The sequence below is a fragment of the Amblyomma mixtum genome, chromosome 1, assembly GCF_055824585.1.
Source record: "Amblyomma mixtum isolate Tamu chromosome 1, ASM5582458v1, whole genome shotgun sequence".
In the NCBI taxonomy this organism is placed as follows: Eukaryota; Metazoa; Arthropoda; class Arachnida; order Ixodida; family Ixodidae; genus Amblyomma; species Amblyomma mixtum.
This window is the reverse complement of record NC_143012.1, coordinates 234026961-234042350: the sequence shown is the minus strand read 5'-3', so window position 1 is coordinate 234042350 and position 15390 is coordinate 234026961. Positions and strand designations below refer to the sequence as shown.

General features: G+C 49.4%; 1 protein-coding gene across 1 annotated transcript in view; it reads right to left on the bottom strand.

The window, feature by feature from the left end:
- The window catches only part of LOC149371148 (solute carrier organic anion transporter family member 4A1-like), a 32823-nt gene extending 25207 nt beyond the window's left edge, over positions 1-7616 (bottom strand). The window contains exons 1-4 of the mRNA XM_089564651.1: positions 7565-7616; positions 4672-4875; positions 2781-2988; positions 185-1108 (exon numbers count right to left, since the gene is read on the bottom strand). Coding sequence (XP_089420777.1) covers positions 185-1108; positions 2781-2988; positions 4672-4750 — 1211 coding nt within the window. The 5' untranslated portion in view covers positions 4751-4875; positions 7565-7616. The remainder of the gene's footprint in view (positions 1-184; positions 1109-2780; positions 2989-4671; positions 4876-7564) is intronic.
- Between the last annotated feature and the right edge of the window lie 7774 nt (positions 7617-15390).

Genomic DNA, 15390 nt, shown 5'->3' with positions numbered 1-15390 from the left:
CGTTTAAAAGCTTGAGATAATACAAGAAGGAATACCACTGCTTTCTCTAACAGGAAGCAACGTTCGAACTCATTCTGGCATCAAGTAACAATTTCGTCTTTTTCAGGTTTCTTTAAAAGTATCAGTACTGTTATGTGAGACGCCTTATTTATATCGAGAAGTGGCGCCGCCCGCGATTACTCACCTGATGCTTCCAGACTCCGTGCACGAATCGCTGGCGCCCATCTCCGGACATGTGTCGGAGCCGGCGCCCGCCAGGCTGTACGGCGGAGACAGGAAATGCACCATCGCCACGACCATGTTGCCCAGCCCCATGATGGCGATGCCGGAGCCGACGAAGCGCGGCTTGTGGCGCTGCGTGGCCAGGAAGGCCACGGGCAGCATGGCAAGGCAGCTGGCCACGTCGTTGCTGCTCAGGATCATGCCGCTCTCGTAGCTCTTGATCTGGTAGCGCCGCTCGAGAGACGGCAGCACCACCATCATCACGCCGTTCATGGAGAAGCTCCGGGTGAACGACACGAGGCAGAGCGCGGTCAGGGCGGTGCGGGGCGTGCGGTACTTCTGCAGGAACCGCGGGTACACGCCCAGGAGACCGCACCGCTGGTCGCGCTCGTCGTCGTGTTCGTCCTTCATTCCCCGGATGCTCTGGCGGTCTGCTGGGATCGTCACCTCGCCCGGCTTGAGGGCACCGTGCTGCTGATCTTCTTTGGCAGCGGTGTCATCAGGCGCCTTCGGCGGTGGTTGCGGCTGGCCCGCAGGCTGGGCGTCCTTCGGAGCAGTCTCTTCCGGCAGAGGCGCACGTTCTATCTGCCCTTCGTCAGCGGCTGGAACGGAAGGGTCGGGCGGGGTAGTTTTCGCCCGTTCCTCTACCGAGGGCGCTGTCGGCTCCTGATCCGGCGATAGCTTTTCATCAGGCGGCTCTGCCGCCTTCACCTTGGAGCCCTCCTTGGCTTCTCGATGCTTCTTCTTGCTGTGCTTCTTCTTCGCCGAAGTCCCGGGATCAGCGGAAGAAGCGACGCTCTTGGTTTCGATCGCTTGGTTCACCGCCTCCCGTCCCACGTTGTCCGCAGGCGCGGGCTGTCCGCCGTCGATCACCACCTCGTCGGCCCTGTGAATAGCAGGACGATGTAGTGTGTCATGCGTTGTAGGAAGAGAAGCCAAACTTGTTAAGATCCTCTCAGAAAAGTTTACCCTCCCAAGTGTTCACTACAGCGATTCTGCGTGTGAACCATTCGCGTCGATATTGATTCGGCCGAGCAGCTGAAATGAATGTGCGCAAGAGGTTGACACAGCACTGACCCCAGCTTCTCCGTTAAGAACCAACCGTGTTTCCCTACAACCGTGAGGGATGACTTTTGCAGAAGCTTCGAGTCATGGAAAAGTTGAACACGCTTACGCTACACTGTGGAGGTCGCGAAAATCACCGATAGCAAGTGAGAACATTGGGTGCTTTTGCTCAATCTCTGTCCTTTTCACTTAATCCATATTACTATTTTGCGGTCCAGGGGTGCACGCATATGATACCACGCCTTTCTTAGACCCGATGAGGACGAACGTTGCATCAGGGACGTTACGTTCCTCGGCCGATATGGATGTACTGCCCATCTCATCATGAAGATCTACGCGTGTTCGTCGGGACTATTGGCGATCGGTGGCGGAATGGGCCCTAGGAAAAACTTACACGTTACTAATAACGCTAAAATTTGTTGTTGAGCCTCCCAGAGCGACACATGCACTAAGAGGGATGCCGCAATTAAAAACATTTTTATTTTGGCTAGCTAGGACTTCAGTTCCGTCACCATTAAGCGGTTTTTTCGAAGGTTTCTTCAACAATGTTAACCAGAACCTTACAAAGGTGCGCCCAATGCGCAGTAATGAGCTATGCAAATCTCTCAATAGGGTTGTTGAATGCATCTGTGTACCAGAAAGGCGTTTGCTTTGAGTGTTGTCAAAGGGAGTGCATTTCGAGGATGACAGTGTTGTCAATAGAAGTTTGATATAGCGCTCACAGTGCTTTTTGAAAGAATGGTTGGACATCGCGTTCCTGATGATTAATCGACTTGATGTCTTGTCAGTGTTTTGGTGCGGTCTCAGAAGGATTCGTTGCTTTCTCAAACTTGACACAACACAGTTACCTATGTCGCTAGAGTGACGCGGTTTGTGCCTTATTCAACGTCGACCACTGAGTTTCAGAGAACTTGTTTCTGGGCGCCACCTTGCTGCACTGTCGTAATATTTCCCCTCGAAATGCACGCCAATTTCTGCGGGCTCTGCTAGGTCATAGATAGTTTTTTTTAGCATTGGACATAACCGCAGGTTCGATCCCGACCACGGCGGTTGAATTTATATGGAGGCGAAATTCTGGAGGGCCGTGTACTGTGCGATGTCAGTGCACCTTAAAGAACCCTAGGTGGTCGAAATATCCGCAGCCCTTCACTACGGCGTCTCTCGTAGCCTGAGTCGCTTTGGGACGTTAAACCCCTTAAACGAAACCAAACCATGCACTGGACAGAAGCGGCGGCGAAGCGTTACGCCTACGTGAATAATGACTGGGTAATAACGACTGTCATGGTGATGGTGGCCATCACATCCACAAATCATGGAAAATAATGATGTCATGCACGAGAGCCCAGACGCCAAGCCAAACAATATGAAGAGAGCAGAGTGTCGCCGCAGTAAATCCTTGAATAACGTCTATCTGGATATAACATCTTGGTGCAACGCCTAAAAAGGACGGCGCTATAGGCGTCAGCAACTCTGCTGGTCTGTTCAGCCCCCACCTGTCGAGTGGTTTGGTGGGCACGACGACTTCCTCCGTAAGCGGTAACAATGGCGACGATGGCGACAGCTCGCCGCAGCCGGCACAGGCCGCGCCGCCAGGTTCTTCGCTGGACGACAGTGGCGACGCGACTCTGGCTGGTGACGAGGTCCCGGACTGGCCATGCTGCGGGCGCTGCTGCTTAGGGGATGGTGGCGCCTGGTGTGACCCTGTTCGCAAGGAAGAGAGAATCAACTCGTGATCACTCTAAAAGTCCACGCGGTTGTTCTATCACTTCAGTTATTTCTTCGTTTGTTCTTTCTTGTGGCTTAGACCAACTCTTTTGAGGAGTGTGAGTGATGCGGTATTTTAAACATATTTCATTTGCTTGAAATTATTGTGTTGTTTTGGGCTTCTGCTACGCACCACCATTGCTTTGCACTTTACTCGAATTTTGATGGAGGCGAAATTCCAGAGGCCCGTGTTCTGTGCGATGTCAGGGCAGGTGGTCGAAATTTCCGGAACCCTCCACTACGGCGTCCCTCATAGCCCGAGTCACTTTGGGACGTTAAACCCCCATAAACCTAAATCTTAAGCTTTACTTTTATTCCCATTGTGTAATGCCCGTCTTCATTTATATCTACCTCCGGCATGAACCTTATAGTGGCCTGCATAAGTTGATAACGAAATTATTTTCGTGAGAACGAGCCTTACACCACTATACGAAGCTTAAGTGTCACTGTAGTGACACTTAACGCTGCTGCTGTCTCAAATTATGTGCTTGGAATTAGCGGGATGTGAAGTTAACTGCGCGGTTTTCCTAAGTACAGTTCTGATTCACCTCCATGCGCTTAATGTGGGTAGCACGTTCACTTAGATTTGAGAAGAATCGGCTGACGCCCTCAAGGTGTGAGATCAAGCCCAGGTGGACTTTTGCGCACCTCGGGCTCGGCCCCACGAGGTGCTGTTGCTGACGGCGCTGCTCAGTGCCGGCCTCAACAAATTAATCGTGTCGTCTGAGACTGATGAGTATAAACGGTCTTTGAGGAGAAAGCCATCCAGTTTTTCTTGTGATCAATATCAATCGTATAGATTTTTCTTGTTAAGCTGGTAATTGCCTGGTAACGAAAATGCAGTTATTGGTGAGAAGAATGGATTTAAAAATTTAAAGCATGCCTCACGAAATATACAGATTGAAAAAAAAAAAAAACTCGGTGACCACCGTAAGGAGGTGAATGCAAAGTACCATTGACTTTGTGGTTCGCGCTAAATCTGTTTCAGGGCGCAGCAGTTCACTTAGGAAAACGACCTGTGATGGCAGTAATTGTACTTCGTTTTCTGGTCATATTTAGCTCGAATAAGCTATGTTGCCTTTTAAAGCAGAATATATTATAAAGCACTAGTGTATTGACACTTGCAAATTGTAACTTCACATCCGTTCCCGTTTAACTGCGCCCTTATTACACTTACAGTCGCCATGTCTGGGAATGCTATTCTGGTCCACATATACTGACTTTTATTCCTGGCTGAGTAACTCGCCACACACTGCTCGCGTACGTGTCGACATGCCCATCCCAACAGTGACGGTTAATGACGCCATGTATTTGTGTGAAAAAGCCATCTTACTGGTATTAATCAGAAATCAACAGCCGCATCGGGGCTACATCAGTGTCCAAACGCACTCATGAGTGTGACAGACACGCAGGTGTTTTACCATTGTTTTATGAATGAGCGACCGTTCCGTTTGAAGTCTTTTGGAACCACTGATTTGTAGAGCAAGGATGTGGTGGGACCTATAGCAGAAAAAGTTAAAAGGGTGAGGTAGCGGCCATCCCTCACTACCCATTTCAAAAAGTATTGTCGTATCACGCATATGACACAATACGCAGCGTTGAAACAGATGGCACGCGCACCTTTGTGCCGATGTTTCTTGCTTTTTTTGCGGGACTTTTCGGCCACCGCCCCCGCAGGCTCGTCGTCATGGCTGTGCATGGCTCCGCCTCCTTGATCTGCGTCCTCTGCACAGGCTCCGCCTCCTTGATCCGCGTCCTCTGCACAGACTACACCTCCTTGATCCGGGTCCTCTGCGCAGGCTCCGCCTCCTTGATCCGGGTCCTCTGCGCAGTCATGTCGCGAGCATTTGGGTCATTTATATCAAGTGCGGTTTTATCGGTGAGCGCTTATTGTTGGAAATGACACCTCAACAGTCAAGTGAAGCGGCGGCTTTGCGGAGTAAAGTGAATTTATGGAGGAGAAAAAATTGGGATGTGACACTTAAGCTCCTCCCTAATTAAGGATATGAAGTGACAGCATTAATGAGTTAATGCCTATATATGTGGAATTGGCGATTCTCAAATTTACAGTCATATTTACCTGGGAGTTCTCATACCACTCGTTTCGCAGTGGTGCAGCAGCTAAGCGATGTGCCACTGCCTTGCGATGGCAGGTGCTGCACACCTGTGGGTCCTGTGCGACCAAATTTGCTCTTCCCGAACGACCATTGGCGATCAAACATGAATTTAGCTGCCACTTTCCAGGGGGGTTAGTTTGCTCGAAATCCGGTGGGTAGGTTGTGAAGACCGCATAAGGTCACGGGTTGTAGCTTGCCCACTTAGGTCTCCGCGGGTGACTGCCGAAGCCACCCTATGGCACCTTATTTATCGCTCACAGCGCCGACACAGGATTTTCTGCGTAACGGGGCGTTTAACACAGTCGCGTTAAAACTTGGGCGACGCTTAACTTACGCTTACGAGTACAGTGCGATAGCATCTGTGGTCCCATCCAGCGCAAGTACTGCTTTTTCAGATTCATAGATCGCGGAGAATCTCAACACCCCTATTAATGAAGCGGGGCAGCGATTAAGCGATGCGCCTTTGTTCCGTTGGCTGTTACAAATACAGACACCGGTTCGGTTTGTGAATCTCAGGCTGCTCTTCCTGAACTCGCGTAAGGCTCATTTTTGGACAGACAGTTATTTGGGAGGCTGTGTATCTCTCGCAGGTACGGCATAGAGGCACACTTTTGCGAACGGGGTCATCACCTTCTCTCGGTTTAAAGGCGTTCGTCCATGGGAGGTAGGCCAGCCTGTAACCTCTCCGATATCTCCGATAGCGTCCTCCTTTCGACTTATACAGCGAGAGTTGTGATGAAGACAGATTAATAGGAAACATGCTTCAGAGTTGTTGCGTTCGTAGAGAGTCGTAAGCGAGAACTCCAGTATTCACCTCCACACAAAGCGAATGTAATGGAGGTCCTGAGCCAAAAGTACCATGTGGGTCGGGCAGAGGGTACACACATGAATTTAATATTTTGAGGGGTCTTACGTGCAGCAACAAAAGCAGCCTTTACTGTTGCCTGGATAAACAAAGTCGGTGTCTAGCCTGCACAAGCGGCTCCCGTTACGACGCCTTTTCGGTAGATGGCCCCGTGATGTGCGCCATGTAAATGCACACCATTCAGTGGCTTGCCTCGTACGCGATTGCTAACGATGTCTTGTGTTAACAGTTCTACCTGGACCACGTGACTGCACGGGCACATTAAATTAAACGTCAGCGCCCTTTTGTCGGCATATCCAGTAAACATCGTCGTTCAGCAGGAGAGCTCCTTGATTACAGCTGTTGGCAGACTCCCCTATACAGCCCATGTACTAACATTTGAGCCTCTGACTAGGCCCAGGTTCGGAGGTTTACTGACGTAGGAGCCATCTGGGACGTTCAAACAAACAGCTCACCTTGAACAACGTACGAGAAATGAAAAAAAAATTGGAGTTCCAGGGTGCCACTAGGCTCCTTACTTAATAAACGCTTGGTGTTGATGATGGCTGTACCTTCCTGAAGGTAGACAAGTCACTTTCGTTAAAGTGCGGGGAATACATTCCTGACGATAGCGACTGCTCGAACGCAATAGGAAAAACTCGCGAAAATAAGCCTCCTTGGAATCCCCTTGAGATCCACTTTGCATTAGGTTATATGGTAACGTGGCCTATGTGTGTTTTCTTCTAAGGCAGGAGCACAGCTATGCCCAGACGTGGGCTCTGCCATAGTGCAAAAAAAAAAAAAAAAACTCAAGGGGACAGTTAAGCTCCACCTTAAGGGTATGACGTGATAGTGTTAATGGTTTGGTTTGGTTTGGTTTATGGGGTTTAACGTCCCAAAGCGACTAAGGCTATGAGAGACGCCGTAGTGGAGGGCTCCGGAAATTTCGACCACCTGGGGTTCTTTAACGTGCACTGACATCGCACAGTACACGGGTTAATGTCCATATATGCAAAATTGGTCACTGCTCACAATCCGGTGGGCAGGTTCCGATGACACCGCAAGGTCACCTAACCTAGGTGGCACACCTGTTTTCTATAGGCCGCTTCTCTGAGGATTATTGTGGATTTTTCGCACCGTTCAGTGACACTGACGGCGATGCCGGATTTTCTGCGAAACGCACTTCTTAACGCTCTCACGCTAATAGAGCTGCAGCGTCTTTAGCGCTGCAAAAGAGAGGGCGTTTTTAAGAGACAAGCCTAAAATGCGCAGAGAAAAAGGGAGCGGAGGGAGAAAGTTCGTGATAATGTGGAGACCTAAATTTCCTCTGTAAATATTAGCGCAGGCTATTCAGCAGCGGAAGAGAGTCGCTGCTCAGTAAAGCCGCCCCGACAGGCGAAAACGACGGGAACGCTGCCTACCACATTGACTACCTCACGGGTTCTACGGCACAGGTTCTGAGCGCGTTTTGCCGCGACACGCGTTCCTGAGGCCTCCTAGTTGTGCATTCATATGTAAGCGCAGTTGTGCCAGGAACTTGGCATATGCCTACCTTGTGAACAGCTGTTGAAGAGGGGAGAGAACAAAAATGCGTCCGGATCGGGTGCAAGCTCGCCTTCTTCTTCGCACGAGCTGTGCGAGCGCGCCGCGTGTTTCCATGCGGCGCACTGCGGCAGCACTGCGGCTTTGTGTGCAAGAAGATGAAGAAAGGATTATTTACTAGCAAGCCTTTGTTTACTGAATACAATAGTGTAATAAGTTATATTTTATTCTTAGCAACCGTTTAAACGATCCGAGGAAGGAATATGCAGTTGCCACGGTAGTCGAAAGTGCAGGAGCAGTCTAGGGAGATCATCAAGCACCTCTACATCTCCGAGGCGGCAGAAATAGTCTTTTTTTTTATTCGAGCTGTTTGCCATTAGGCATATTGAAAAAGGGAAATAAAGTTATAAAAAGGAGTGCAAACAAGCCTCGCTTAAAAAGCGGCAAAAGTTCGCGATAAAGCGATTATCTTGAGTCCACTTGCGATAGTCGTCTGCAACGTCCCATCGCAGGCCAACCTTTCTTAGGAAGCGTCGTCTCACGGAAGCTGTAGCCGGGCAAGTCCACAGCAAGTCTTTTTCGTCACACTGGTCGGGCGCAGCACCACAATGGGGACACTTGTCAGTCACTTCGTAACGTTTGTCACGCCACCGATGACGCACAGAAGGAGTCAGAGCCGCTCCTGCCCGACTCCGGCGCACAGATACCTCCTCCTCCCGAGTGAGACTCCGGGGGAGAGGGTACGAACACGGAGGAATTAGAGCGCGTGTTCGCTGACGCAAAGCCTGTTTCTCGGAAACATGGGACAGGAACGGATCTGAGGGAAGAGGTGAAGGTGGCGGGATATCGGATGTGTCAAGGTGTGTCATTGCATCCACATGAATATTATGCGGATCCTGGGCTTGCCCGCGAATCCAGTGTATACGCACAGGACAGGGGTATTTTGTGCAAAGTTGGTGAATGGATTGTGTAACTTGGAATGTGCGCTGTACAGCCTTAAGCTGCTTAAGGGCGGCAAGGGAGTCGGTGTAAATGTGAACAATATCGAAAGGGGGTACGAGTGAAAGGGAAGCATTGGCATTGTGTATCGCCTGAAGCTCCAAGGCAAGGGGGAGCAAGTATCCGAGCTATATGTAGCTCGGGAGTTAAGATGAGGATGGGAGGGACTGTAAACTGCAGTAACTCCCTGCAGTGCTGTGTGTGATGCATTGGTGTATATTATGCACCCTGAAGGAAGATGGGCGGCTGATATCGGCGTCGAAACAGAGGGGAGATTGTCTGTTAGTTGACAGTATGACCATGGAGGAAGACTCTGTAAACGATGAAGCTGAAGCGACATCTTGCGTGCTCTGTTTGCCTCATGCTGGTCGATAAGTTCACTCAATGTATTAAGTTGAGCGTACTCTTGCAGAATGGGTATGGGTGTGATACGAGGAAGATAAGTTATGGCGCGCATAGCCTCCCGATTGATTGATTCAAGGGAGTCCCACTGTCGGCGGGTGAGGCGATGAAATTGCGCCTGGTACACTATCCGCGGCTGAAGGATGGAGCGCATGAGCTGACGGGCAGTATCAAAACGCGCTCCGCCAGAGCGCATAGCTATGCCTCGAACCAGACCGAGAGTAGCGTGAGCCGATTTACGGGTCACGTTTAGCCACGGAGTCCCAGTCCCAGATGTATGAAGAAGAAGACTTAGAACACGCACACTGTCTACTTGAGGAATTGGAGAATTATCTACCGTGAAGGTAAAAGGTGCTGCGTTCCGTAAGCCACTTCTGTTTCCAATGCGAATGAAACAAGATTTATTACACGACAGAGTCAGACCCAAAGGGGGTAGTGGTGACGTTAAGGCATCCAGCGCTTGCTGGAGTGCCTACTGTTGCACAGACGCATCTGGATGACAAGACCACAAGGTTATGTCGTCGGCATACGCAAGGACGCGTACAGAAGTAATTTTCTCTAGGGCTCGGACAAGAGGTATAAAAGTTACATTAAATAATGTGGGGGCGAGGACGGAGTCCTGGGGTACACCGCGGTTGGAGGTAAAGTGACCAAAAGGCTTCCCATGGACACGTACACTGAAGGTTCTGTTTGTTAAAAATGAGCGAATTGAAAGGAGAAAGCGATGCGGGAGACCGAGATCTTGAAGGGTGCCAAGAATAGAAGAGTGTAGGACGTTGTCATATGCCTATTTGATGTCAGTAGCGATCACCGTGCGAACAAGATGACTATGGGGAGAATGTTTTAGTACGTCTGCAGCCAAAGCAGGCAAAACCAGCCAAAAAAGACGAACACACAAAGAGAGAACAATACAGGACGAAGGCTGGTTGTCCCTTGTTGCTCTCTCCTTGTGTGTGTGTCTTTTTTGCCTGGTTTTTCTACTTTTACATGCCATACCAACAGGCCCACCATTCTGATATGCGAAAACTAGAGTGGACGTTGTTTCTTCCAGCCCCTCACGACCTCTCTAGACTCTGCAGCAGAGTGAACGGTTGCGGTGAAAAAGTTCGCGAATGCTCTGTTAGGCATCGTGATCCTTTCGTAAGTTGCAGCGCAGGAGTTGTGTACTCAATCCCTCTGTCTTGAGGCGGAGAATACATCGGCCAGACTGGTCGACGTATTAATAAGAGACTACTCGACCGCAACTCTAGTTCTAGCAACTTAGCCGTCCACGTTCTTGACGGTAGTCCTTGTCGCCGGAACCCTCCATGTATAAGGAAAAAAAAATTATCACAAAGAGCAGCAACCAAATCACTCGGGAAATAATTGAGGCAGGTTGCATCAACAAGCAACACAACGTATGCGTCAGTACGCCATCAGTAGCATTGTTGGAAAAGGAGTTTGCGTTTCTTTCGCAGTCACTGTAATTTCTTGGAGCCTTGGTTCCTTACGCGGCGCCTTTTCACATCCCATCCCATTCGCCACTTCTCTTTAGAAATTCTGAGAACGCTACTTCCATACTTATATTCTAGTTTTCTTCCCCCTCTTAGTTTTAGCCATCATTGTTCTTTTAGGCCTGCTTTAGGGTGAGCCCATCATCCCCCGTTTTTGGCCGTGTTCATTGTCGGCTTGCATCGTATCTTTTTAGGCTTTTTTTTTTTCGGTTGGCTTTCATCGTTTACTTTTGGCTTGTCATTTTTATCCCCATTCCAACCACCCTTTCACTTCATTCTTTTGATGTACGTCTTCGCACCACCTTCCGCGATTTTAATGTCTTTCGCGTCATTGCCTTTTGCGTTTTATTGTTTTTGGTTTGGTTTACGGGGTTTAACGTCCCAAAGCGACTCAGGCTATGAGAGACGCCGTAGTGAAGGGCTCCGGAAATTTCGACCACCTGGGGTTCTTTAACGCGCACTGACATCGCACAGTACACGGGCCTCTAGAATTTCGCCTTCATCGAAATTCAACCACCACGACCGAGATCGAACCCGCGTCTTTCAGGTCAGCAGCCGAGCACCATAACCATTGAGCCACAGTGGCGTTTTATTGTTTTTATCGTCACCTCTGTCATCACCAATCCACAGAGGACTGCCGGCGCGCGTAAATTTCTTTTTTACCAAGTATTGCTATCATGTATTTCCCTCTCTCCCCTTCACTGCCGCTCTTTGGTTTTTGTGCACTCAAGAATGTGCCTGATACCTGGCCGACCAGAATGGGTCAGTCACTCATGTGTTTTTTTGCTTCTGTGTAGTGTGGGTTCAATATGTGCCTGCGCGATCCCCTGTCTTTTCTGGTTTTATTGCTTTTTGCCTTGATTTCGCATGTGCCCTACAATCACTGGCTTCATGGGTACTGTTCCTTGTGTGCCAGCGCTACAATGCTCCGAATGTCAAATCAACTTGCCCCACAACACACCCGACTTGATAAGCGGATGAAACTGGAAGCGTGCAGACGGATGAATTTTATTTCTTGATGCCATAAGTTGTTTCACCTGAGGTACTCAGTAGACATAGGAGAAGTCCCTAGTTTCGCCAAACTTCGTGTATCCTGCACAGTGCCCCAGAGGATAATAATAAAAGATATGCGTGCTGCCAATGCTGAGTTTATTAAAATTAACGAGAAAACTCCTTCCAGGAGAAACAGGATCCCAAACGCTGCACTACACATCTAGAAACAAACCAAAACCGATTGCGCTTGAGAAGACACTGGAATTTCCGCTTTTAATTGTGCTGTTACTCATTCTTACAAATCCGGTCGCGGCGGGCCGAATTTCGATGGAGGCGAAATTCTAGAGGCCTGTGTATTAAAGAACCCGAGGTGATGAAATTTCCGGAGCCCTTCACTACGGCGTCCCTCATAGCCTAGGTGGCTTTGGGACGTTAAACAGCAATAAACCAAACCAATCATTCTTACAAATATTGTCCTATTTCTGTCTATGTGCAGTACAGAAGATCACGCTCCAGTGAATATCTCATCCTTTCTTGATTCGGAATGCTTCATTATTTGTTGCGAATACTGCACCACGTTCACAGTAGAAGACTACTACTGCGACTGAATATTTTTTTCTCAGCCAAAATAAAAGAAAAATTACCGAGGACACTTTGGAAATGCTAAAGTGAATGCGCTTGGCGAAAGCCTTGTGGTCAACCCACCGCCACTTTCCCGAACCGCTTGGCGCGTGGCGGGCTTTCCGCATGTGCGGTTTTTATTGTCTTTGGCGACTGGTGGTGGTGAAAAACTTTAATATTCAAAGAGAGTTTGAGGGTCAAAAAACCCTGCTGCATAGTCGGTATCCTTAGTCCGGGACACCGCACGACGAGGCCCCGTCTCGCGCCCGCTTCACTAGAGGCCTTTGAGACTCCAGTGTGGAGCAGTTGAGGAGGGCAGTCTCCCATGCCTCTCGGGTGGCGGTGGGGGAAGGGGGAAGGTGAGGATTCTGAGCACATGCCCACACCATGTGAAAGATATCGCAGATCTCTCCACAGTGCGGGCAGCGCCCATCTGTGTTCGGATCGAAGTGTTTTGCTATGGCAGGACAGAGAAGAGTTCCTGTCTACAGGCGCCGCAGAGTTCGCTCCTCCGCCTTACTCAGCCCCTTGGCAGGCACTGGGTAGAGACGGTGGCTGTCGCAATAATGAATTAGGATTTCGCGGAACTGCAGAAGCAGTTTATGAGCTTCTGAGCCAGGAGAGCTAGGATGAGGAGCCCGGTGTATGAGTGACTGCGGTCTCTATTTTGATTGCAGTGTTTTATAGCGAGCTTTTTGGCGCCCGTTTCCTGGCGTCACCGGCACAGTTGTCCGTTCGGCGTTCATTTGTTCATTGGCGTTGGCGTTGACGTTTTACGCTCCGATCATTTTAAGGAAAGGAAGCGCTCATAACTGGATCCCTGGGTCAGTGGACGCCTGAATCGCACTTTTGTGTTGTTGTTGCGTCTGCAAGAGCCGTTGCCTAGCAACCGTCGCGGTGCACACCCGAACCACACAGTACAGGAAGGGAGGCAGTGGGAGTGAAAGAAGAAAGACAAAAGAGTGGCCGTAGGGAAGAAAATGAAAATTCTATTTGAGGAAAGGAAAATACGCAGTAACTGTCTCGCATCTCTCGGTGGACACCTGTCATCCGTTTGCAGACGAAGGGAGGAAGTGGGAGTGAAAGAAGGAACAGAAAGAGAGCCCGTAGTGAAGAAAATGAATTTGAGGAAAGGAAATTACGCAGGAGGTTGTGCCGTTGCGCGCAGGAGAGGCCACAGTTGGCACGATTCCAGCGCAAGGACGGACACCGCGCGCTGAACGGACGCCGCGATCATGAACGGACGCGGCGAGCCCGGACTAGAGATGTGAAGGCCTGAAAAAAACACTGCAATTTTGGAAAAAAACCGGTTTTTTCGTTTTTTTCAGACGAGCAAAAATGGAAAGAAACATCGAAAATTTCACAATGCAATTTCAAGGTCTTATGATTGCTTGCATTCAGTTTAGGTTTTTGTTTTTCCTTTGATAACCATTACAGTGTGCACCGTTGAACGATTGGAGAGCAGTCGTCATCGCCGGTGCCAGGTAGTGCTTTTAAAATGTTCGTGCTGCGAGTACGCGGGTTGAAGGCCAGGTCACATGTAAGATCCAGGCTTGATTTAAAAACACACTAATACTTGAACTCACGACTGAAGTAGAACAAAATGGCTGAAAATTTTACAGCGCGACACACACAGCATAAATAACATAGGCTGCTGTGCACGTAAGCGGTTTTAGCCAAATACAAGCCTAGCTTCTTGATTTACAACGTAGCAGAGTACAGGACATCCGCAGGAATTTGATCCAGGACAGGGGTATGGGACTAAGCGAAGCACGTGGCCCCATCTACCTGGTGGCAAGGCCTTTGCACCAACCATGCCGCTAACTCCTCTGGCTTGCCGACTGCTGCAGATGCCACCATCAACCGCCAGCTGCGAACGAAACTGGTCACGTTTCGGAAACGTGCGAACAAGGACTCGCAACAGGCTTTCAGGGGAACGCGTACGAAAGCTCGTGTATGTGCAGTCGAACCTATCTGTGGACACAGCTTCAGTCCATGCTGCTGCGCGTAGTGCCGCATCCGGCGACAGTGACTATGAGTCCGATGTGGAGTGACTTATAGATCAGTTTTCATGTTTTCTTTCTCGGTGCAATAGAACAAGAAGTTCTTTCCAGAAATATCACCTGAAGTGCAAATCATTATTTATCTTCTCGGTGCAATAGAACAAGTTCGTTTCACAATATGCCATCTATAACTGCATATTCGACTGAACTTCGGAGCATTATTATTGATCGTTCTGCTGTTGCAAATAAATCTGTTTTTGACACGTTTTGCAAAATTTCCAATTTTTCATGAAAAAAACCCTGAAAAGAATGTTTTTTTTCATGTCATTCAAAATTTCTTGAAATTTTACATCTCTAGCCCGGACGGACACCGTGAGCATGGGCGCACACCGCGAGCGGGAGCCATTAAAGGCTTTCACCTTAAGGTAGGTAGGAAATACTTTTATTGCTCTATATAGTAAGGTCTTGCGCTAGTAGCAGACCAGAAAGAAGAGGTCCATCTAGCTTCTTCTCACAGGGTCGGTGTCCCTATTCCAGGGCTCCGCTGAGCTTCGCTACTCGTTGGGCGTGCTGGATCAGACCTTGTTGGCAAGCCAGATCGCCGCTGGGGAACCGGCTCTCCTACTGTTCTGGACTCGGTTCTTTACGAAAGCTGTCGTTCTTACTGCATTCCCACGTGATGTGGTACAACGATGGTTTGCTGCCACACCACGGGCAAGTGTCCCGATATTGCGTCGGGTAAATCTTGCTAAGGATATGCAGGTTTGGGAATGTTCTGTCTGCAATATTCGCCAATACACTGCCTCTAGTTGATTTAGATCAGGATGAGGCGGCGGATAGCGGATCCGTACTAGTTGAGAATGTCTGAGTACGTTTTTTTTTTGATAGGGCCGACTCGGTCGGGTAGATCGTCCGATGGGGGGAAGCATGGCTCGTATACCCTCTAGCTACCTCGTCGGCGCGTTCGTTCCCCGCTATGTCGGTGTGTCCTGGCACCCAGTAAATGCTATGTGTGACTTTTGGTGGTGTCGCTCTCTGGAGGAGCCGGAGCGCGGCGCGACCTATGCGGCCGTTCATGCAGTTACGGCACGCTTCTCTCGAATCTGTAAGGATGGTAAGGGACGTGTTGCTTCGATAACCGGCTACCGCCGCTAGAGCAGCGGCCAGTTACTCCCCTTCGGTTACCGTGCAATCCCTGACTGAGGCGGTAGCTAATTCCTTTAGGTTGGAATCAATAACTATCGCCACTGTGCCGTTATGTGAGCTTCCTGTATATGAAGCCGCGTCTGTGTATACCGTTGTGGATTTTGTAGCTAGATTTTGTT